Consider the following 21,773-nt stretch of genomic DNA (forward strand, 5'->3'; position numbering starts at 1 on the left):
CTTTTTCAATTCTCTGACCTTCAGTGAAATCTTATGAACCTCCTGTCTCTCATCAACTTGTCTTGTAATCCCTCATTAGTCCATGCCCTCTTCTTGCATCCATCCGCCACCCGCTGCCTCTCATTCGAGCACTCCCAGTGCTCTCTCGTTGCACTCATTTCTCCATGAACTAGAAAGAAGATACACAGATAAAATGAGAGAAGTGGAATTGCATGCATCTGCAAACTATTCAGGTATTAAACGCTAGATTATAGACTGGTTTATGGAGCATGAACTTAGATATTAGTGTGAGTTTGCAAACAATTATGGCTAATGTGTATCCGTCTAGCATTTAAAGGCGCTAAACAAACATGAAAATCGATGCAACAATCTCAGATCAATATGATGCTGGAGTTCAGATAGCATAAATCGATGTTCTTCTTTCAGAATTCGATCAAATATAACCACACCAAATCCCAGCTACATCACTTAAGAATTAACATATTTAGTATCAAAACATTGAACAGAAGGCAGCATAGATATTCTATTATTTCTGATGAATCATTTATTCCATATCTATATACATATATTAATAGCCAAAGGCTAGCTGAAAAGGAGGAATGCAACTTCTCAAGAGAGAATAAATACCAATCAAAAATATCCATACAAGCTTTGGATGGAAAATTAGGCAAAGATTTAAATGATAGTGCAAACTCTTGCAAGGCTCTAATTTCAACAGTCATTTTCCATTTGAATAATGCTCAGATCAGCAAAAAGGAAGCTTGTTGACATTATCTACCTTCTAGAGAGAGATCAATAACTTTGTGACTCTATATGAAGTATAGGCAACTTCTGTAGCAACAAAAGCAACTTCTGTAATAATAAATAATAGAATTGATTCGAGTAGCTTTGGTCCTACACATATCTGATCCCACAAGGTAGGCATCTCTTTAAATTATAGACCAGGGCAGAACTAGATATAACTACATCTAGTCCTTACCTAAGGTTGGTATACAGATTGATTGTTATACCAAACCTTTTGACACACTGTCCAAAAAGTAAAGCATCAAAAGCAATGAGGGAGTTGACAATGTGACAAGAGAATTCTAACAACATTGGTAATTACCCAACATTAATTCCTCTTTTTTAGGAGGTAAGTTATTCTAATTCACTTATTATTTATCCTGATTCAGTTTGATCAGATTATTCTTTGTTAGCTTATGTACCTCATTGCATAAAATAGAACAAAGATTTATCAAGTTTAACAACCAAGCAATAGCCAAGGTCATAACTATTCAAAACAGCTACTATAACAGTGACACTATTGTGGTGGTGCCAACAACTACAAGCACAGCACAAGCACACAGCCACCACTTCACCAATGTAAATAGTCATTAGTCACACTTAAAAAGCAAATCCTACTAAGAATTATACGACGATTGACAAAATCAGTAAATTCTGATCTTGATTGAGTGAGTTGATCGGGATCCACTGATTCTGATCTGAGTTTTACTGATATCTGGGCAAAAGTGAAGAACACACAGATGACATAGAAAGGGCAAGGCCAACATAATAATTAAATTAACAGAAATCTATAGTAATGCTCAGAAATCAATAGAAATTGGCATAAATCAAAGGTACACATTGGGAATTGGATGAGAACTAGAATCAGAGATTCACCATAGATCTAGTTGATCAATTCAAATTGCAAAACTCTGGATAGGGATAAAACATTATTAAAAGAGATCAATGGAGAAATAAGAAAATGAAATATTTTAAAGGGAGGAAATAAATGTTGCGAATGAAAGAGTAGTGGGTTGTTGCGCTAGCAAAGATCTTGACTTAAATATAAAAGAATAGCAAATTGAATTTGGTTGGTCAAATGATTGAAATGTTGATTTGTACAATTTGTTTGAGTTTTTTTTAGAGTGGAAATTACAACGAATGCAAACAATTTCGTTCCGTGTGAATTAAATTATTTTACTATTGTTATTTAGTATAGATTTTGATCCCAGAGATCATACCAATCAAATATGACCAATACTTTCGATTTTTAATAGCTGATACGGATCCTGATCTTGATTCTGCTATGTCTTGCTCTGATTGAAAATTTAAAAAAAAAATTGTAATTTTCAATTGGTGCAGCCTTCTTGATCTTGCCAAGGAGGTGGAGTAGAACTTGTGAAAACATATACATTTTCTTCTTGGGATTTACTTTTTTTTAATTACTTGGTTAGTCATGATATTCTTGATTCTTCCTCATCTTAGTGAATGTAGATGTAGTTACTTAGCTTCAAACAATAAGAATCTCTTATCGCTACAATCTAATCCATAAGGAAACTGTTTTTTTTTTTCTGAATTTCACTTCACCTTGTCTTTATACCAGGGACTGCATACCATCTCTTTTTGTTGGAGAGTGGTCATCGCCCCATAATCATTATTCATTCCTTTGGGATGACGTCTCAGTTCTGCAATCATCTAACACAAACTAATTTCCAATAATATTCTTCATCCTGGTTGGCACTATTTATCTAGATGTTCATTACCAATCACCTATGTTGTCAAACAACTTTTCTTCATTTGTCTTAATCTCTACTAATAAAGGTCAAAGAACATTAAAATTAAGATTAACAAAAACAAATGTTAATTGTGTTCTAGTCCTTTGTCTATTAGCCATCTTTTCTTCTCCCTTTCGGTCCATCACATCCAATCATGAGTATTACACTAGGTCACAGATGCTATTTGCCTTTATGAAAGTAAAATAACTAAAAGTATCTTGATCATCATCCGGATGTTAGTGAAAGTATACTAACATGAGTAGACATACAAATTCTACTGTTCAAAGGAAAATAAATGTTTATTTGCTAAAGTCAAACGCTAAGTTGAAGCAGTTAGAAAACTATCACAATGCAAGTTCTCAGTCTCCTCCTACGAGTTTGGTGCTCAATGTGTCAAAGTAAAAGTTCTCTAAATCAAACAAGCAAAAGAAGCAGTTTTTAAAAATTTTTAACACCTAACCCTATTCTTCAGTAATCGATATTAAAAGAGCAGTTTTTAAAATTTTTGCTCTCAATTTGATCTGGCTCGTCATGAGTTTCTTCTGTAAGATGGTTATGGCTTGAAGGACCCGTAAAACCTTAGTCAAAAGCGCGGTGGCTTGTTCAAATGTACCATTGCAGGCTTAAATTAAAGGCCGGAGATAGCAGAAACACTCAAATTAAAGGAGGAAAACAAAACTGCAAAAGCTGGCCTCAGGTGGGCATGGGCAATGATAAGATGGCCGTGGCTGGAACACTCACTCATGGATTCAATAGGCATGGCCGTGATTTGAGGAGCCCCATCACTCTCTCATGCACGCATGACCCTGTGACTGTGAGGTCTTCTTCTTCTGCCCCGGGCTGCCATGCTCGAAGTTAAACCAGACAAAATTGAAAAGGTTTTGTAAATTAATTAGTGACGAGCCTCGCCGATACCCTACGTGCGAGTGCGATCACAACAACAACTCACTAAAAATTTCAGACGGAATTAGATCCATGTATCACATTTGATGATGGGTCTCTTTCATGGATCCGCTCCTTCAAATCAGACAGATGGAATGTCGACGTGCATGCATTCAGAGTACAAGAGTACTCGAACATGATCTGAGAATTCTGTGAGATTTAAAGGTATAATATGGACGTCGACATGTCATAACTTCTGAGGATAAATTAAACTAAATATTTGCAATTATATATATTCATTATATTAGTGGGAGGATGGCTCTTGATTCGTCGGTCAACCTGCATCCCACCATGCAATCGAGTGCAGAGCAGAGGCCGGCCAACTACTACTGCTGCTACCGCAACAACAACTTAAAGAAGCGAAAAAGAAAGGGATAGAGAACGCGTGGCGCAGGTGTGGTCACGTAGGTAGGGACGACGCAGGGAGCACGAGGCAATCAATGTGCGCGGTGGACGCGTTTCAATTTGCCGCACGGATGGCCTCGCTGCTTGCTATCTGATATTTCTTTTTCAAAGTGACTCGAACACAGTAATTATTCTAGTCCTCTGCTCCCAGGCCAAAGAAAGAGCAGCAACAACACTTGTTCTTTGGGAATTGTCTGCGACTGCTTGAATAAATCCAGAACAATTTGGAAGTGGATTCCCAAACTCATCCCTCTTCATGATGAGGCTCTGTTTGGATCGACAAAATATTTCGCATGACTCGAGTGCAGCTAATGCCTGCCTGTCAACATTGGATTTGGATGGATAAAGTGAGAACTGAGATCGAGAATATTAGCCTTCTTACTTGTCCTCCATGATGATTGTTACGTGCCCGTAATCTTATTTGTATATTTAATCAAAGCTGATGATTGGTTTTTGTTTTTATGATGCAACGCTCCGTCTTGTCGGTCCAAGAAAGATTCATGTGGAAAATGCCCTTAAAACAGTTGTCTATGAGATGGAACAGAGAGTGCTACCACTGAAGGTTCTTGCTGGAATCGTCCGGATCTAACTATCTGTAGGATGATAAGCTTATCATCTTATTGGATGCTAGTTCCCTTATAAATTCACAACATCAAAAGTTGTAATTGGATATAAATCAATCTTAATGCGACAAAGTTGTAGGGGAATCGCAGTAATTCAAATAATTAAGAAGCACCATTAATTACTTCTATTCTGTAAAGTAAACCTCAACTAATTCCGACAAAGAGCAGGGTTATTTTTGTTCCATAAAGTGGACCCTCAACTCCTCCCCGCTCTTCTATTCCTTCCAATCTATACATCAAAGACTCGAGGAGAGACACGCCATGACCATGCTTAATTTTTCAGTAGAATTCCTCCTCATCCTCCTAACTCTGGCCGTGCTATTGTCTGTTAAACTCATCAAATGGAAGAGGAATCAGTTAAACCTCCCACCTGGTCGCCAAGGTTGGCCTTTCGTTGGCGAAACCTTTGGATATCTCAAGCCTCATCCCGCCACTTCAGTAGGCCAGTTCATGGAGCAACATATATTGAGGTATTACTTACTCACCTTAAGCACTGAATCGGAAAGTGAATGCAGCTGATGATGATGCATGCACTTCGCTGCCAGGTACGGGAAGATCTACAGGTCGAATCTCTTCGGCGAGCCGACGATCGTGTCGGCGGACGCAGCGCTGAACAGGTTCATACTGCAGAACGAAGGGAAGCTGTTTGAGTGCAGCTACCCGAGCAGCATCGGTGGGATCCTGGGAAAATGGTCGATGCTGGTTCTAGTCGGCGACATGCACCGCGAAATGCGAATGATCTCGCTCAACTTCATAAACAACGTCAGGCTCCGATCCCACCTCTTGCCGGAGGTCGAGCGCCACTCCCTTCTCGTGCTTCGCTCTTGGATTCACGATTCCCCTTTCTCAGCACTAGAAGAAGCTAAAAAGGTACTTTAAGATCTCTCTGTTTTTCGTTTCTTTTTAACATGAATCGAGAAGTGTTCATTAATTCGATTGGGTTTTCTCTTCAGTTCACCTTCAATTTGATGGCAAAAAATATCATGAGCATGGAGCCGTACGAAGCAAAGACAGAGAAGTTGAGATTGGAGTACATAACCTTCATGAAAGGAGTGATATCTGCACCTCTAAATTTCCCTGGGACTCCATACTGGAAGGCCTTGAAGGTATGCATATCATCCATTTCAATGATTACATTTATATTTTATTTTTATTGTCAAGACGTAATTATAAATTAATTTATTTTTATGGATAATAAATATGTGGAGAGCTCCTCTGGCCCACCTTATAATTAGACATGATTGAGAAGATCCGACATGAGATATCCTTCATTCCTTGGAAGCTAACGAGTCAATGGTCACTTCATTGGCTTATCGGCCATACTATGCCATTATTGTTATCATTTTTACTAATTTGCAGTAGTAACTCTGCCTGATTTGCAGTCTCGATCAAACATTCTCAATGTGATTGAACAAAAAATGCAAGAAAGAGTGCAAGAGATGAGAGATCAAGAGAGAGACGAGGAGGTGGATGATCTCCTTAGCTGGTGTCTAAAGCACTCAAATCTGTCCAAAGAGCAGACCCTCGACCTTTTGCTCAGCCTATTATTTGCAGGCCATGAAACGTCGTCGGTGGCCTTGGCTTCAGCTATATTCTTCTTGGAGAGTTGCCCAAAGGCTGTTCAAGAACTCCAGGTAACTACTATAATTAATATAATAATACAAACGACTGTCTTATTACTTGTATAATAATAATTTTACATGCCTGTGTTACTAGGAGGAGCACAGTGAAATAAAACGTAAGAAGCTACAAAGAGCAGAGTCGAGTTTAACTTGGGAAGACTACAAAGAGATGGAATTCACTCAATGTGTAAGCGCTTTCATCTATCAGTTACTGGACTTTGTTAATTAATATTCTCTTTAAGTTAATTAATCTATTTAACGAATGAAGGTTATAAATGAGACCCTACGACTTAGCAACGTCGTAAGGTTCGTGCATAGAAAAGTTCTTCGAGATGTAGAATATAAAGGTAAACGACACAATATAAAAGTTAATCTCCTTATTTGATAAGCATATTTACGTTCTTGCATGAATTGACGAGATTAATGAATTAATATATTGCTTACAATCGCAAATTAAGGGTACAAGATTCCATGTGGATGGAAAATTCTACCTGTTTTTGCTTCAGTTCATTTGGATTCTTCTCTGTATGATGATCCTCACCAGTTCAGACCCTGGAGGTGGCAGGTGAGTCCTAATTAATTTATTAATTAACTTTATGGTACTCACAATGTCTGCGTCAAAGTGATTAATTAATAATGTTAGTACATTTGTCACGTAATGAATTGGATGTATTATATTCTTGCAGCGTTAATCAAGAGAAGCATGCATAATGCGACCATGTCATTTCTAGCTAGAGTGCTAATCTGACAAACTAATGACATTTTAACTACAAGAATAAAGAAAACACACCATTAATTAAGCTCTCTGCAAAGCACTTAATATCTTTCCTTCCAGTTCACTCCCCCCGCGAGGAGAGTGGAGCAATAATAATATAAACAAGTGGTTTGGTGACTTGCCAAGGAATTAGTACTTTTATGTTATGGTCTAAACTGTTATCTAATATGTCGTCAATTGAAGTTTAATTAGGTTCGACCTCTACACGTGCACATCCCACGTAGTGGTACAAATAATTAATTGAGCTTTTTTGTAGGAAAGGAAAGAAAATAATTGGATTTTAAGATTAAAATACATAAATGTGATCCACATTGCACACAAAAGATGGAACGCCACTACCAAAATTGAATATATATTGAACAACGAAGTGCTTTGATCCATGTCATAGGCGCGACATAATTTTTTTTGTCTTTTATGTTTTGCGCTTGTCAGTTTGACAAACAGACGAACACTTTGCGTGCAGAAAAACAGCGTGACGACGACGACGGCGAACAACTTCATGCCTTATGGCGGCGGGCCGCGTCTGTGTGCAGGCTCAGAGCTCGCGAAGCTCGAGCTGGCGGTCTTCCTGCACCACCTCGTGCTGAGCTACAGATGGGAGTTGGCTGAGCCGGATCAGCCGCTTGCATTCCCCTTCATTGAGTTCCCAAAAGGACTCCCCATAAAAGTCTACCCCATTTGATCAAATATAACTAAATTGTCAGACAAAACAATTTAAAACTTATATCATGAATCATAGGTATATTCAATTCTGACGAAGTCTCCCTCCTCGTGCATTCCTAATGTGTTTATGTAAATATCTTGTGTTCATCGTTGGTGAATGCACCGAGTCAGGCTTCAAATTTGAAAAGAAAATGGTTAATGCGGCTAATTAATCAGTTAATTGGTGTGCATTGTGTAAATAGTTATAGGTCAGGCTTCAAATTTGAAAACAAAATGGTTAATGAGGCTAATTAATCAGTTTGTGTAGTTCTAATGATTAAGTTTTTTAGTGGGCTAAAGATGACTTCTGAGTTGCTGGCGTGGGCTTAGCCCAACAAAGGGAGCGCTTGCTTAGATGACTGAACATTCTGTTTTTTTTTCTTCCCAAAGTAAATAAATGAATAAATGGTCTTCAGTTATGTATTTAAACAAATTAAGCTTCTAAATCTAAAATCCCTAATTTTTTTCTCTCATAAAACGACTCGGCCCAGCCTTAGCCTGTGATTTATATGTGTCCTATCTGTAATTTGCCCCTAAAATACTCTGTGATTCATTGAAGTGATAAAAACAGAACATCTATTATAAATATTAAAATAAATAAATTTGGATTTGAAAAGTCATTTACAAGTTATTGAAAAAATTTAGAGATAGATGCGAAATCGCCGTCGATGGCCACTTTCATCTTTATCAGATGAGATGGCGGTCTTCCTCGTGGACAGCGACCGTTTTGTTGGAAGACAAAGAATAATAAAAACGAGGGAGACACCGTTCCTTGTGGTCGTGGGTCCAAACTGACGGCGAATGCAAGCCACCGCTATCTTCGTGCGATTTCGAATCCTTTACAAACACAAAACAGCTTATTTCACTTATAGCATCCGATAAAATGGATGACGGTTGTCTGATTTTACTTCTAACCATTGGTGGAACGGATATCTGGTACATGGTCGTCACACTGCATTTTAACAAGCAATTTGCGTAAGCAGTGACGTAATCGTGCGGAGTGGTCCCGCGAATAGGTCGGCATGGCCAGGCCATCGTGAAGCGATGCGTACTCCGAACGCGAACAATCCTCCAAGTGGCACAACCAGTAACTACAGGCCACGTGTAAATTATCCAAACCGTTACTCAAAAGCCGCTTTAATCCAACCGTCTACTTCTGTCCCCAGATCCAATAAATGACAAGGGATCGCGTCCTCATTTCTCTGCAGTTTGTTCATTCCTATCTTGTTTTCCCTCTGTTCCTTGTGGTCGTGCGTAGATTAGTGGTCGTGCAGGTTCTTTCATGGGTGGAGGATGGTTGATGTTGGCTCGTGGATCATGTCTTCACTTCTTTCATCGGTGAGTCAGATCGTGTTTTTCCTTTCGGGTTGGTGATTATTCCTTGTTTCCCGGCTGGCCGGCTAGATCGACGAGATTTGGTTTGTTTATCTTGCCTCTCTCCTCTCCTGGTTGTTCCTTGGTGGTTCGATTTTATACATCCAGAGCCAAGTAAACAATTTGGTTGTAGTGGGTATCTAGTTGTTCCTTTTGATTTATTAGCATTCTAGTTGAGATAGATCTGCGTATCTGTTGGTTTTCACAAAAAACATGGGATCTGAATTTTCGAATTGTAATTGCAACCTTTTCCTCGCAAGGACACGGCATGGGACGTCTTTCAGGCGTTATCTACCTGCTTGATTGGGGTTATCTTACTGTTTCATACAGCGGATCGAGGAGGATGGTGACCCATGAGGTTGTGGATGCATGGATTTCACGCTGTCGAGTTTTAAGAGTATATAGAAGTGGAGATGTTAATATGGGTGATTTCTGATGTAGTGCTACTGGGAACTGTGGATCTGCATGGAGGTTAAGGTAAATTAGGACCTTTGTTGTTTCTCCTACTCTGTTACCTCGACCTTTGCCATGTCGGGTGCGCTCGCTTGGCAGGTCAAAACAAAAAATAATAAAGGAATATTTTTTTGGTGTTTGGGGGATCGCATGGGGTGCTTTTAAGCCCCGGGTTCCCCCTTCTGTGCCTTGTTGTTGTTCTTTGCTTTCCACCATCGTATACCAGATATTGCCGACAGCTCCATCTGCAACGAAAGTTTACAGCCATTTTCCCCAAGATTCAAAGCAATTCGATCTACAAATTTACAAAGGGGTATATTCATGTCTTTCATGTTCAAAAGAAATAGCATCAAGGCCCAGCAATGAAACGGCAACAAGTTTCACAAGGTCCATCTGCAACGAAAGTTTACAGCCATTTTCCCCAAGATTCAAAGCAATTCGTTCTACAAATTTACGAAGGTATTTATTCATGTCTTTCATGTTCAAAAGAAATAGCATCAAGGCCCAGCGATGAAACGGCGACAAGTTTCGGTTTCACAAGGTATAAGATAATCTCATACACCGATTTACTTTGATACAAAATTTTTGTTATCTTCAAAAGAGAGAAGTAAGCTCAAATATTAGATATGTTTTCATGAATTTTTTGCGGCCAAAGTTGTTCGATCGTTCATTATTACGAGGTGTCAAACTACTAGTTTATTTTTTCGATTGTTTCGCTTCCATCAATCGACCACGTCTATATCAGGCTTTGCTAATTGTTAACATGATTATTTATTCAGAATGGTTGATTTTTTAATCACCGACATGATTTATCATCAAGAGAATTTTTTTAGTTTTGTTATTGTAAATCGTATCTTTCCTACTGAGTTGTATCCACTAGATACGCTTGCTTTCATGAACATGTATTTATAGATTATACACTGCTCGAAATACAAGGATTTGAAGGCAAAGGAGGGCTAATTTCCTTTCAGTATGGAATATCAAGAATTCCATCGGAAGATTCGTGCAATCTCAGCTGCGGCTCGTTGCTATTGTTTGGCTGCAGCCGTTGATTGTTACATTCAAGTTGAATTTTCAGCTGTCAAATGGTGAAAGTGCTACAAATTTCTTCATCGTGGACCCGAATTGGCATTCAACACATTCGGCAACAAATGCAATCATTTCCTGCAGGGACAAAGCAATCAAACATATTGATTCATTAAGGTATTAGATTGATTGGGTATGTTAAAATGTGCATTTAACTGCTTAAATTTGATTTTTTTTTTGCCTCGAATTTTTTGTGGTAGCATACTTGTTCAATTCGCTAAGTGTTTTTTTTTATTCCTTGGTACTTGTTCTACAACGTGCAGTTGTAATTCAAGGGCGGCGCCATATTAGCAGGGCGTTAGCCGGTATTGGCTGACACTTGATTTCTGTCTTTCTTTATTACGTTCTTGTATGATCTTGTTGTTTTTATATGCAGTTAAGTGTTATTTATTGTGGTATTCTTCTGAACATATGTAATTAGGGAGAAAATTCATTTAGATATTAAGTTTTTCTTGTGAAATCTTGATTACATTTTTTAATTGGTTTATTGGTGAATTCTATGGGCGTTCCGTGTTAATTTTGTGTCTATTTTCCTTGGAACAAAAAAAAAGAAATAATTGAACAGTTTGACGCATCATGAGTGAGTAAATGAGTGTGGTATGGATTTGAAATATTTGTATATAAAGATTGGTGAAAAGCCTTAAAATTTTGCCTTGTACCGTCACGGAATTCATTTTAGTTAACAAAGGAGACATTAGTTATTGTGATTTATATATAAAGTGATTTCTGTATGGGTTTGTCCAAGTAGTCAGGGAATTCATTTTAGTTAATAAAGGATAGAGATTAGTTATTGTGATTTACGTATAGTTTTATGGGTTTGTCGAGTTGTTCGGGGAACAATGGACGTCTGAGATACAAATTATTAGTCAGCTTTATTCTGTCCGTGGTTACATCGTAGAGCAACTTAAATATTTGTCGCCTTGGATCTTTAAGCTCAAAATGGTAGAGCGCTCAGCCATATATGGCACGAGAGGATGATGGTTCGAGTCCATCAAGATCCTATCCTTTGTATATGCTATTTTATCAAATCGAGTAACGATATTATTTATTAGCAATTATCTGAATAACAATAAATGGCTTAGATGTTCTTTTTCTGATTTAATATTGTTTTCTTCACGGCAAGGTGCGGCCAGGTTCTCGTCGGGGGCGACATCAGTTAAATACGATGCGGATGGGGATATCGATAGAGCTTCTTCTCCAGTTGTTGCAACCCAGTCCAAGCGTAAATGGCTTGCGTCGACTGTAACAACGTCATTTCATCGTATTTTTGTGTTGGGTCATCAACTATCATGATGCGGGCGGAGAAGAGCCTGTACTCTTTTACCCGCGTGCTGCAATCCTGTGCGAACGTAAACGTTTTATTCCCACTGTGCCAGTCACTTCATCTTTATGTTTTTAATGTTGCGTGCATTTAACTTGTCATGCTTGTCCGTCGATTGCTCTTCACCAGACCTACATTTGATGGTCACTAGCCAGTCAGTTTCCCATATTGCTGTAGGGGGTTTCGGTAGGTCTAATTTAACATATAATATTTTTGGGTGAAAATAATACATGTTAAATAGAAACACATCACTGAAAATGTCAGAAAAAAAAGATTCTTATGCCTCTCGTCGTGCAGTGTGAACATTGCCGGAGAGTCAATAGAGAATACTAACGGGCATATATAAGAAATCAGTATTTTGATCGATTGTAAAAATCGTTTAAAATCTATTAATTTGAAATAATTTCAAAAATAGAAATTATTAAAAATAATATTAAATCAATTTTTTAATAAAAAATCCTGTTTAAATATTTTAAAAAATAAACAAACTTTTAAAAACTAATAAATAAATAAATAAAATCTAAATTAATTTTTTTAAAAAAAAATAATCTTAAAAATTTAAAATAAATAAAAAAAATTTTAAAAACGGATGCAAAAGTAAATAAAGATGGAGTACTTAACTTGATCAACATAAATTTTATGACCAATTGAGTTGTTGATCTCTTTCTCATGAAGATCAATTTATTTCCCATGAAGACCGACTTATCAATCTTTCTCATGAAGGCCGACTCACTTGTCTTCCCTATGAAAATCGACTGATCAGCCTTTCCATGAAAATTGACTAACTTAAAAGACCAACTCACCAATCTTCCCCGTAAAAGTCAATCGATCAGCCGATTCACTAATCTTCCCGATGAAATCGATTCATCAGTCTTTCCATTAAAGACTCGATAATCAGTCTTCCTTATGAATGTCAACTCATCAATCTTCTCAACAAAGGTTGACTCTCCAATCTGTCCTATGAGAGTTGACTCCCCAGTGGACTTAGTTCTGTCGAATTGATACTCTTACCCAGTTAGCTTAGCTCCACCGACTCGACATTCCTCGATTTAGCATGTTAAACCGTCCAACCAACAATCTTATCCTGCTCAATAGCAGCATGAGTAACACGTGAACTGACATAGCACGTGGAATGACATAGCATGTGAAACAACATGGTAACCTAACAATGTGATTACATACAATGATGTGATCTTCCTTTACAACGAGACACTTTCTCTACCACGGATGTGATATCCCACTCTTATTACACTATATAAAAGGAGTCCACTTTCGTGGGTCAAAGGTACGTGCATGCGTACGCACACACTTACATCTATATATGCTTATCTACTATTTTCCATCTTAACCTCCTTCGATCAGTGATCTAACTTGGAGGTCAGAGTGGCTAAGCCAGGGCACCCCTGTGTTTGACCTCCATTCTAACTCTCTTTCTCTCTTAAGCTTCATAGGTTCTCCAATCGGTTTAACTATCCACCTATCCCTAGGTTTTTAACGACTCTGTTACCATAGAAGCCAGCTCTCCAACGATCATCTTGCGGTGATCTTAGGCAAGAACAAAAACCAAATCTGGAGTTTTGACAATCCGATTCAAGTAAACTATAATGCTGCAATCCTACCGTGTCATTTGCGTTTGAAGGTCACAGGTTGATCATCTTCTTTGTCATTAGTTTCAATCGTCCTTCAAGGCCCAAAGGGAGGCTAGTAACCTTGATTTCTTCTCATCACAATTCGGAGGCAATATAGTTGTATCGGATGATAAAAATTAATTGTGCTATCGGATGCTGTACATCATACATCTCTAGTTGAAAAAACCCTCGAGTTCAGGATAGTATCTTCAAGATCAAAAGTCCTTAGTGCTGATGAATTAAAAGTCATCTTGTATGTGGTAGAATGAGAGGAGGATCCTTTGACATTAATTTAGTCAAATCTCTAGGCAAGTTATAACGGAACATGCATGCTCTGCATCCTTAGATAATATGTCATCTAAAATCTCATGAATGACTAAAATCTCACGATCATCACTATAAAATACCTCATTATATATTTGTTCGTCAATTGACTTAGTCTCATCTTTGTTATGCTGAATAAATTGGGGCATCGAGTAAATGCAAGACGAGATAATGGAGGACTAAGAATTCATCGATAGATGAACAAGATTGTTGACAGAGACAGATCTAGTAATGAGTTGTCCTGGCTATAGCCCAGCCTAACACAAACTAATTTTTTATTAAACATATAAGGTTAGATGGAAGAGTTGATTAATCCTCGATTAACTACTGTTGTTGGGAAAAAGGGTTAGGCAGAAGCGTTGATTAATCCTCGTCTATCTAATTTATCTCCTTGATTAATTGTTGCTTCTGCGAAAAAGAAATAGAAAAGTTTACTTTTGGCGTCTGTGCAAATTAAGTTAGAATCCATTTAATTTGTGATTCTCTTTCTAATTTTTTTTAAAAATTTATCTCATTCCTCGTTGTTTTGCTGTTTATTTATCTTTTTCCTTAGTCAATTCAAGCAAATTAGTAGTAGTTCCTACTCTTTTGTTTGGATTACCTTTGATCTTTTGATTACTTTATTTCTCATTTCGGCCAAATGCTAATAGTGGAAAGAACAAGTCACCATAAGCCCAACAAACAATAAGTTCAAGCCCCCCCCCCTCAACTTTAATTCGTGGATCCATCCCTGATTGTTGATTGTCGTCGGACAAAGTGGGATTCTTGTCTTCGATCAACACTTCATTGGACAAAGTGGGATTCTTGTCTTCGATCAACACTTCATCGGATAAAGTGGGATTTTTTTCTTCGATCAACACTTCGTCTAGATTTATCTCTTCTTCATCAGTATTATCATAAACTAGATTATCAAATATTTCGATCTTGTCGTCATCTCCACTGCTTCTTATGTCGGATGATCGAGAGAGTAGAACTAGTCGTATTCGATGTTGTCGAGGTTCACATCTTCATGGTTGTCTTCGTTGCCGTAGGAAGAAGTGGGGGCATAGAGGCAATGTGAAATCGACGTTCTCTCGAAGTTGTAGGTGGTGAGGTGGTTGATCTCAAATCCCTCAAAATCAAACTTGTGTTTTGACATCTCTCTTCAATTGGAAATTAAGGATTTTTCAAAATGAGAATAAAGAAACTTACAACATTTACAAAGACGTTGGGATAACTTTGTGATTTGTCTTTATAGATATTGAAGTATCTCGTTTTGAATGCTATAATCATGGTACGAGGCTTTCTCAGATAGAATTGTCTTGTTACTACCATGATCATGACCACGACAACTATCCATGGGATCTAAGAGCTGTAATACCAACTAACATCGAGCGGGATAATGATTATCCTACGGATTATATAGATTTTGTTGATCGATTGTGAATGTCAAAAATCAATCGTGTAAAATCTATTAATTCGAATGAATTTCAAAAAATAAAAAATAAATGACTTTATCAAAAATATTATTAAATTAAAATTTCTTTTACAAGAGTTTTAACTGTTTAAATATCCTAATAAATAAGAAAAAATTAAAATCTAAAATCTAAACTTGAATTTAGAAAGAAAAAATTACCGTCCTCCTAACACAAAACTAGAATACAGTCATACAGGAGGAGTAAAAGTTTAATTAAATTGAATAAATCTATCCGATCAAATTTAAAAATTTGGATTAATTATTTTAATATTTTTTAAAAATCAATTATATCAATTAATTCAATTTGATTTTAATTTTAAAATCTCTTATTCAATTAAATTAAATAAATTAAAATAAAAAATTAATAAATTATTAAATAAATAAATTTATAAATATTTAACTAATTGATAAATTTTTTAACTAATTAATTGATATTTTATTAGTATGATTTATTTGATTTTTATTTGAAAAGGAAGCGTTCTCGACAGTAAGCTTCACCTGCCCATTGGTGAAATAGCGTTCTCGACACGGCGCGGGAACACGGCCATCGCGTCGAACTGGTCAACTGGATCCTTTTGTGCAATGTGCATAAGCAATGACGTAATTGGATCCGCTAAGTTATCAGCATAACCACGCCATCGTCAGAAGGAAGCGTACTGTCTTCCCACACCGCTTGAATCCAACCGCGTTGTATTTCCCCACAGGCCAACAAATTAAAAGAATTGGCACGCCCTTTTCTATAGTTCGCTCCGTTATATATTCTCGGTTTACGGTCTATTCCATGCGATGGTGGTGGCTGATTGGTTGTCGGACGATTTGCTTCCTAGTTTTAGTCCACGGGCATGCTAGATCATGTCTTCGATACGTATCGTCAGTATGCTAGATCGTTTATTCTTCTGCCCATGATAGTCAGTGTAATAGTCATTGATTTGATTTAGAGTGCATTCGAATTGTTAGGAAGATCAGGACCAAATAACTTAAATTTTGTGCCTATTTGCATGCATTAGTGTTTATATGTATTAAATACATTTGTCTATAAGTATTGTCAAAATGGTAGAGCTATTTTAATTTGTTGTCGGATCTTTAAGCTCAAAAATGGTAGAGCTCTCAGCCTTTAACATGGCATGAGAGGATGATAGTTCGAGTCCATCAAGATCCTTTTAATGCTCCTGTGCTGACCATCGGTTAGACAAACAAAGGCAGAAAATTTATCAGTGATTCAAGTTTTGAAATTTCCAAACATTATAGTCTTTGTATTTGTCGGCTATATATTGCAGAGAGAAATTATGTTTATGATTGAGGAGAGATTAAGAAATAGAAATCTAATTATTCATATTGCTACGAGAATGGAATGTGGATAGACTTCACTTTGCCTCTGTGTTGTATATAGCATGAATTTATCACCCCCATATTCATCATGATGTGTTTGCTATATACTATACTCTGCTCATAAGATCTTAAGTTTGAGTAGATGAGCACTGACTATCCTCAATTATTTTCACATGTTTCAGCATCATATGCCATACATTTGTTGTACAATAAAAAGAGAATAGCTCCTAAATACTACTCATTATAATAAGTACGTTGAATTATCCCCATCCATTTCAAATCCAACTTGTGTAACTTTTCCTGACATAAAAGTGTCAAAATCCTGTTGAAAAGATTTGCACAGTGCAATATGGGGACCCAAGTTGTAATATGAAAGGTGCTTTTGGTGGTGCACCCTCCACTTAGCATGAGTGTTGTTGTGGTGGATTGGAAGGGAATAATTTCATTCCTTTTCAGGTCATGAATTAACGTCGATTGATGGGCCGTCAAGGCCGAGAAAAATTTTTGGCCCATCAAACAGGGGCGACTACCTTTCCTTCGTTAATGCGCACGGGCACAAAAAAGAGAATATTATCCTCGATCCGGTGCATGGGCATAATCGTAAATTAATTCATTAGATATTTTCTCCGTAGTCCACGGGACACGCAACATCGGTCCATCACCTCACTTATCGGGCCCACTGTTGGATTGTCGAGCGCCACGTTGGACGAGATAAGAATTAGGGTGACAGCTTTCCTGAAGCAGGCGGGCGTCCGCTCCTCCGCGGTAACAAAACAGTGGTGAGCGAGGCGCCCGAAGAAGGGATCAGGAAAACCTCGACCCTGGTAACCCGGGTAAGGTCACCGCATCGGCCCATCGCCCGGTCGTTAAATGTGCGCGGTGGGGAGTTCTTTGTTTTCTCGTGCGCTCAAAGGGGTGGGTTGGCTTCTCCTCCCCCTCTTGGTTCTAGGGTTCGGTTCCGGTTCGGTTCCTTCTCCATGGCGGCTTCTGATGTCGAGTTCCGATGCTTCGTCGGCGGTCTGGCTTGGGCCACCGATGACGCCTCCCTCGAGCGGGCTTTCAGTCCCTTTGGCGAGATCCTGGAGTCGAAGGTGCCGATCTATTCTAAATCCTAGATCTAGTCTCATATTGTTTTGTTTTGATTCTATTTTTCTAGATCTGGGATTTGGTTTGTTTCTATTTTTCTAGATCTGGGATCTGATCGTCCCTCTCCGTGTTTTTTGGTTGCAGATCATCAACGACCGGGAGACTGGGAGGTCGAGGGGCTTTGGATTCGTCACCTTCCGCGACGAGCAGGCGATGCGGGACGCTATCGAGGGTATGAACGGACAGGCCCTCGATGGAAGGAATATCACTGTTAACGAAGCCCAAAACCGTCGGAATGGCGGTGGCGGAGGGGGTGGAGGATTTCGAAGTGGAGGCGGTGGTGGGTACGGTGGCGGAGGCGGTGGTGGGTACGGTGGTGGTGGTGGTGGTGGTGGATACGGTGGCGGCCGTCGTGAAGGAGGAGGAGGGTACAGCCGCGGTGGAGGTAACGGCGGCGGCGGCGGATATGGCCGTGAACGTGGTTATGGGGGCGGCGGTGGCGGCTATAGCGATGGAGGTTCCCGCTACTCGAGGAGCGGTGCGTCCGATGGGAACTGGAGGAGTTGAACGTGATCTTTCGATGCTGTTGTCGCTTTGACGGATGGGCTTCGTAGTTATCTAGTCTCTGATCTAGTTGTAGCTTGAGGGAACTTTTCAATTTGTTGTTCGCTTGTGTTCGGTTCACTTTGTTTTGCATTGCATCCTATATGGATAAAGCTTGTTGTTCAATGGCGTTTCGCGTTTGATGGTCTGCGTTCGTTCTTATAGTCTACTTGATGAAATTTGGAAAAAATGAAGAAAAAATATGTATTTTGCTCCCTCAATGTCATGGTTCTGATCAGTGTCTTTTTTGCCCTTGATTATTGTTGGCTACTCATCAATCATCATGATTCATACTCAGATCAAATCCTTTTAAAATCATGTTCTCCAAAGGCGTCGGACGAACAATTGCATTGAGCGCCTTATTTATCCCAATACTAAAAACTCTTGGCTGATTTGCACAATGTAACAGGCGACGACACTGATGTATGACAAGTTTCACCAGGTTCTTTCAGACGGCAGATTTAATTTTCAGAAAGATCATGTTTTTTCTTGGCATCTCTATGTTGCTCTACGCCATATTTCACTGTGTTTCAAATCATTTTCAGAATCGCTGCTTCTTCCTGGCAATGAGATTCGTCTTCCAGAATGAGGCAAATCGACATGAATATATATCTTCAGCATTTGAATTTGTTCAGGAAGTGCAACATTTCAATAACTTCCCCTTCAATTTATACAAAAAGGCTTCTCATCTAATTTTATCCTCCCTTTCAAGTGACAATTTATAGAAACACTCAGCTATTGTATAAGCAATTATATTGTACAAGCAAATCGATTCAGATCAAGTTAGAGTCTGATTAAATTTAGAAACATATGCTGGTATAAACTGATACCTAAGATTAGATTGGAGTCTCTTGAATACTATATATAATTCTTCGCACTATTTTTTAAAAATAATTTAGATGTTTAAGTTTCATCTAACTAATGTACATGACTTTCTCTTCGATAAATCTGGAATATAACTTATGCGAAGATCAACTTCTTTAGAATCATCAGAGTTAAAGGGTTTAAGGACGATTCTTTTATTTGCCCTCTAAATGTTTTACAATTGCACCGTACTGTATAGGACAATCCTCTAAATGGGGAGCATAATCAAAGGATATTGGGCGTCTGGACTGGCCGCTGTGTGCACTTTTCGATTTACCTTGGTGGTTGATGGGAAACTTTCATGGGATCAGGCTGGTCACCTCCAAGAATAGTCAATGAGGCTAACTGAGATTTATCAATTTTTTTATAACTGCTTTAAATTGCTCTGCAAGAAAATTGCATAGTTTTGTGTCCGGTATCATCCTGTGTTTGCTTGAAGGAAGATGGAAAGAATGTCTTTAATATCATCGTACCATCGTTATCCCTTCTTTCACTTTTAAAAGAGAAAAAAATGGATCAAATTGCATTAAATACAAGTGTATAGAGAACCATTCAATGCTGTAGAGAAACAAATTATGAGATTACATACGGGACTGCAACAAAAATGACTTCGCTCTTGCAAAATTAAATTTTCCAGCACACTAGCTACCACAAAGAATTGAACGGAATGGCAGATGAGTACCGTCCATAATTTAAGTGCTTTCTGCTTTCGTGCCATGCTGATTAATTGGCTGGTTTTGATGTCCTCGGAAAGTTGCAATAAACCAGCTGATGGCTATTTCAGTTCCTCTTTAGCAATGTCTTCGAATTCACTTCTATCATTGGATCCATCGACCTCATTTTTCAGTTATCGGTGTTGGAAAAATGAATGGAAAAAAAAAGGGTGGATGAAGGAGGAGACACAATTGTAAGGAGTACAAGCAAAAGTAGAAATCTCCGTGATTTTCTAATTTTTTTCCATGTCGTGCATCTTTCGCTCAACGTATTACTTGTGATAGTCTTCAAACAGCATCTTAATTCATCGCGACCATTATGTGTTTGGTGGCAATTGCGATTTTATCATTGTATCTTGGGAAATAGATGATCCACGAAAATCTCAAAACACCGTCAAAGGTAGAACAAATTTGTCTTAAGAAAGCTGTATTGAATGCCTCGATTTCTCTATTTTCAATCATTCAGAAATTCACACGGACTCAAGATTACTTTTCGAGTACTTAGCAATTTTCTCTTGACTCGACGCACTAGAAGCGGCAACCCACTCGGCCAACTAAATAGTAGGGTAACAGGTCCACTCGATGTCACTCTAATGGTATTCGGGGAACTCAATGGGAGCGCTCGAGCATTCGGTCCACTCGGACGACTTAGTACTCGAGCGATAACGATAGTTGGGTGAGACTCAACAGTCAAGTAATCAATTTACTTGATTGACTTAGCATTTGGCCGACTCAACATTTAGAGTACTCGACGACTCGACACGTACTCAAGTGACTCTTTACTCGGAGTACTCGACATTTGAAACATTTTACAGATTTGACACTCGGGATACTAGACTGACTTCAAAGTGGATTCATTGTACTCGTACACAAACAATCTAGCAACTCGGCCCTTCAAGATCGACAATCTAAGATTATCAATTTAAGTCATTCGACATATAAATCTGATTTGATTTGTAATTTCAATTCATTAAATTTTTTTATATCTCCTATAATAAGATTGTCAAACAATCGGTACATCATGCGAATGGTTGGTGGAATCATCGCCACGGGTAGATTCAATAGATTTGAAACTCCATCTTCATTTCTCTCGGCACACTGATGGAAAACCTGATGACTCTTTTCACAACAATCTTGTACGGCTACCTCTTCTATCTGTTATCTGTGAAACACTCGAGTCTTCCCTAGTTTATCGACGCCAAGGTATGTGGTTTCTTCGGTGATACATCATCTGTATCATTAACCTCTGTCTTCACCAGGGGAGGTACACCAGCGTGAGTGATCATGGCTATTGTCGGCTCCAATCTTGCTGCACCATCATGTGATTCGACTGCAGAATCAGTTGCAGAGCAGGAAAAGATTGGAAATGATACCAACCATCATCTTCATTTTCACTTTCTTCGTCACCTTTAGCATCACCATCACAAACATGTTCATGTACCTCTTTTCTTTTTCAGCTTGTGCTTGTCTAAAATTTATTGGACCTCAGTCCCAATGTCAGTAGTGGTGTCTGGCTGTGCAAGCAATTTGCCCTGCATTGTCTCCTGTCCTTGGGGATTAATGGAAGCCCCAACCATCTCCTGAAGATGCATATAGCACTAACCATCTCAGTAGTCACGTTCAAGTAAGCAAAGAACTAACCCTAGTAGAATCATCAGCTGAATTACCTCTGCGTTGCTTTCGTTGGATTGATAGAAAACAAGGTATGATTAAGGCTTTCATTAGCAGAATCATTAGTTGAATTACCTCTGTGTTACTAAAGAGCATGTCATCGTTTGCACTAGTTTCTGAGAGGCGTTGAGCTCATTTATCCTGATCTTATCAAATTGCGGGACCTCCGTAATGTGCAAGGCATCCATGTTCGGTGATGAAAATCTATCGATCGAGTTTGGTGGTGGACAAAATAACTTCAATTATTACTAGTGCAGCC

At 38.5% G+C, this 21,773-nt stretch overlaps 2 protein-coding genes and 1 long non-coding RNA gene across 10 annotated transcripts; all 3 read left to right on the forward strand.

Annotated features, from left to right (window-relative positions):
- Nucleotides 1-4,768: 4,768 nt before the first annotated feature.
- LOC141847548 (steroid (22S)-hydroxylase-like) lies at nt 4,769-7,586 on the forward strand. The gene is made up of 8 exons (XM_074735608.1): nt 4,769-4,977; nt 5,053-5,377; nt 5,461-5,613; nt 5,890-6,141; nt 6,224-6,316; nt 6,398-6,476; nt 6,588-6,694; nt 7,368-7,586. The coding sequence occupies exons 1-8, from the start codon at nt 4,769-4,771 to the stop codon at nt 7,584-7,586; spliced, it is 1,437 nt and encodes a 478-aa protein (XP_074591709.1).
- A 1,218-nt stretch (nt 7,587-8,804) lies between these two features.
- LOC141827822 (uncharacterized) lies at nt 8,805-11,929 on the forward strand. Of its 8 annotated transcripts, none has more exons than XR_012601711.1 (3): nt 8,805-8,944; nt 9,241-10,636; nt 11,643-11,929. It is a non-coding gene; the product is annotated as an uncharacterized LOC141827822 (long non-coding RNA). The 8 variants fall into 8 exon arrangements; XR_012601713.1 differs by having other exon boundaries at nt 11,653-11,929; XR_012601714.1 differs by lacking the exon at nt 11,643-11,929 and adding an exon at nt 10,783-10,837.
- Nucleotides 11,930-17,463: 5,534 nt separating this feature from the next.
- LOC141837562 (uncharacterized) lies at nt 17,464-18,392 on the forward strand. Its single transcript, XM_074724975.1, has 2 exons — nt 17,464-17,668; nt 17,808-18,392. The coding sequence occupies exons 1-2, from the start codon at nt 17,555-17,557 to the stop codon at nt 18,228-18,230; spliced, it is 537 nt and encodes a 178-aa protein (XP_074581076.1). The 5' UTR covers nt 17,464-17,554; the 3' UTR covers nt 18,231-18,392.
- The last annotated feature ends 3,381 nt before the right edge of the window (nt 18,393-21,773 follow it).

This window comes from Curcuma longa, chromosome 1 (genome assembly GCF_044706935.1).
Source record: "Curcuma longa cultivar G26 ecotype Majalengka, Jawa Barat chromosome 1, ITB_CL_G26_1.1, whole genome shotgun sequence".
Taxonomy (NCBI): domain Eukaryota; kingdom Viridiplantae; phylum Streptophyta; class Magnoliopsida; order Zingiberales; family Zingiberaceae; genus Curcuma; species Curcuma longa.

What these genes read in the sequence shown, in the direction of transcription:
- LOC141847548 (XM_074735608.1), top strand. Translation starts at nt 4,769, where the DNA reads ATGACCATGCTTAATTTTTCAGTAGAATTCCTCCTCATCCTCCTAACT. An exon ending in ATGGAGCAACATATATTGAG is followed by an intron (nt 4,978 to 5,052) that starts GTATTACTTACT and finishes CTTCGCTGCCAG; the next exon opens with GTACGGGAAGATCTACAGGT. An exon ending in AGATGGAATTCACTCAATGT is followed by an intron (nt 6,317 to 6,397) that starts GTAAGCGCTTTC and finishes TAACGAATGAAG; the next exon opens with GTTATAAATGAGACCCTACG.
- LOC141837562 (XM_074724975.1), top strand. Translation starts at nt 17,555, where the DNA reads ATGGCGGCTTCTGATGTCGAGTTCCGATGCTTCGTCGGCGGTCTGGCT. An exon ending in GCGAGATCCTGGAGTCGAAG is followed by an intron (nt 17,669 to 17,807) that starts GTGCCGATCTAT and finishes TTTTGGTTGCAG; the next exon opens with ATCATCAACGACCGGGAGAC.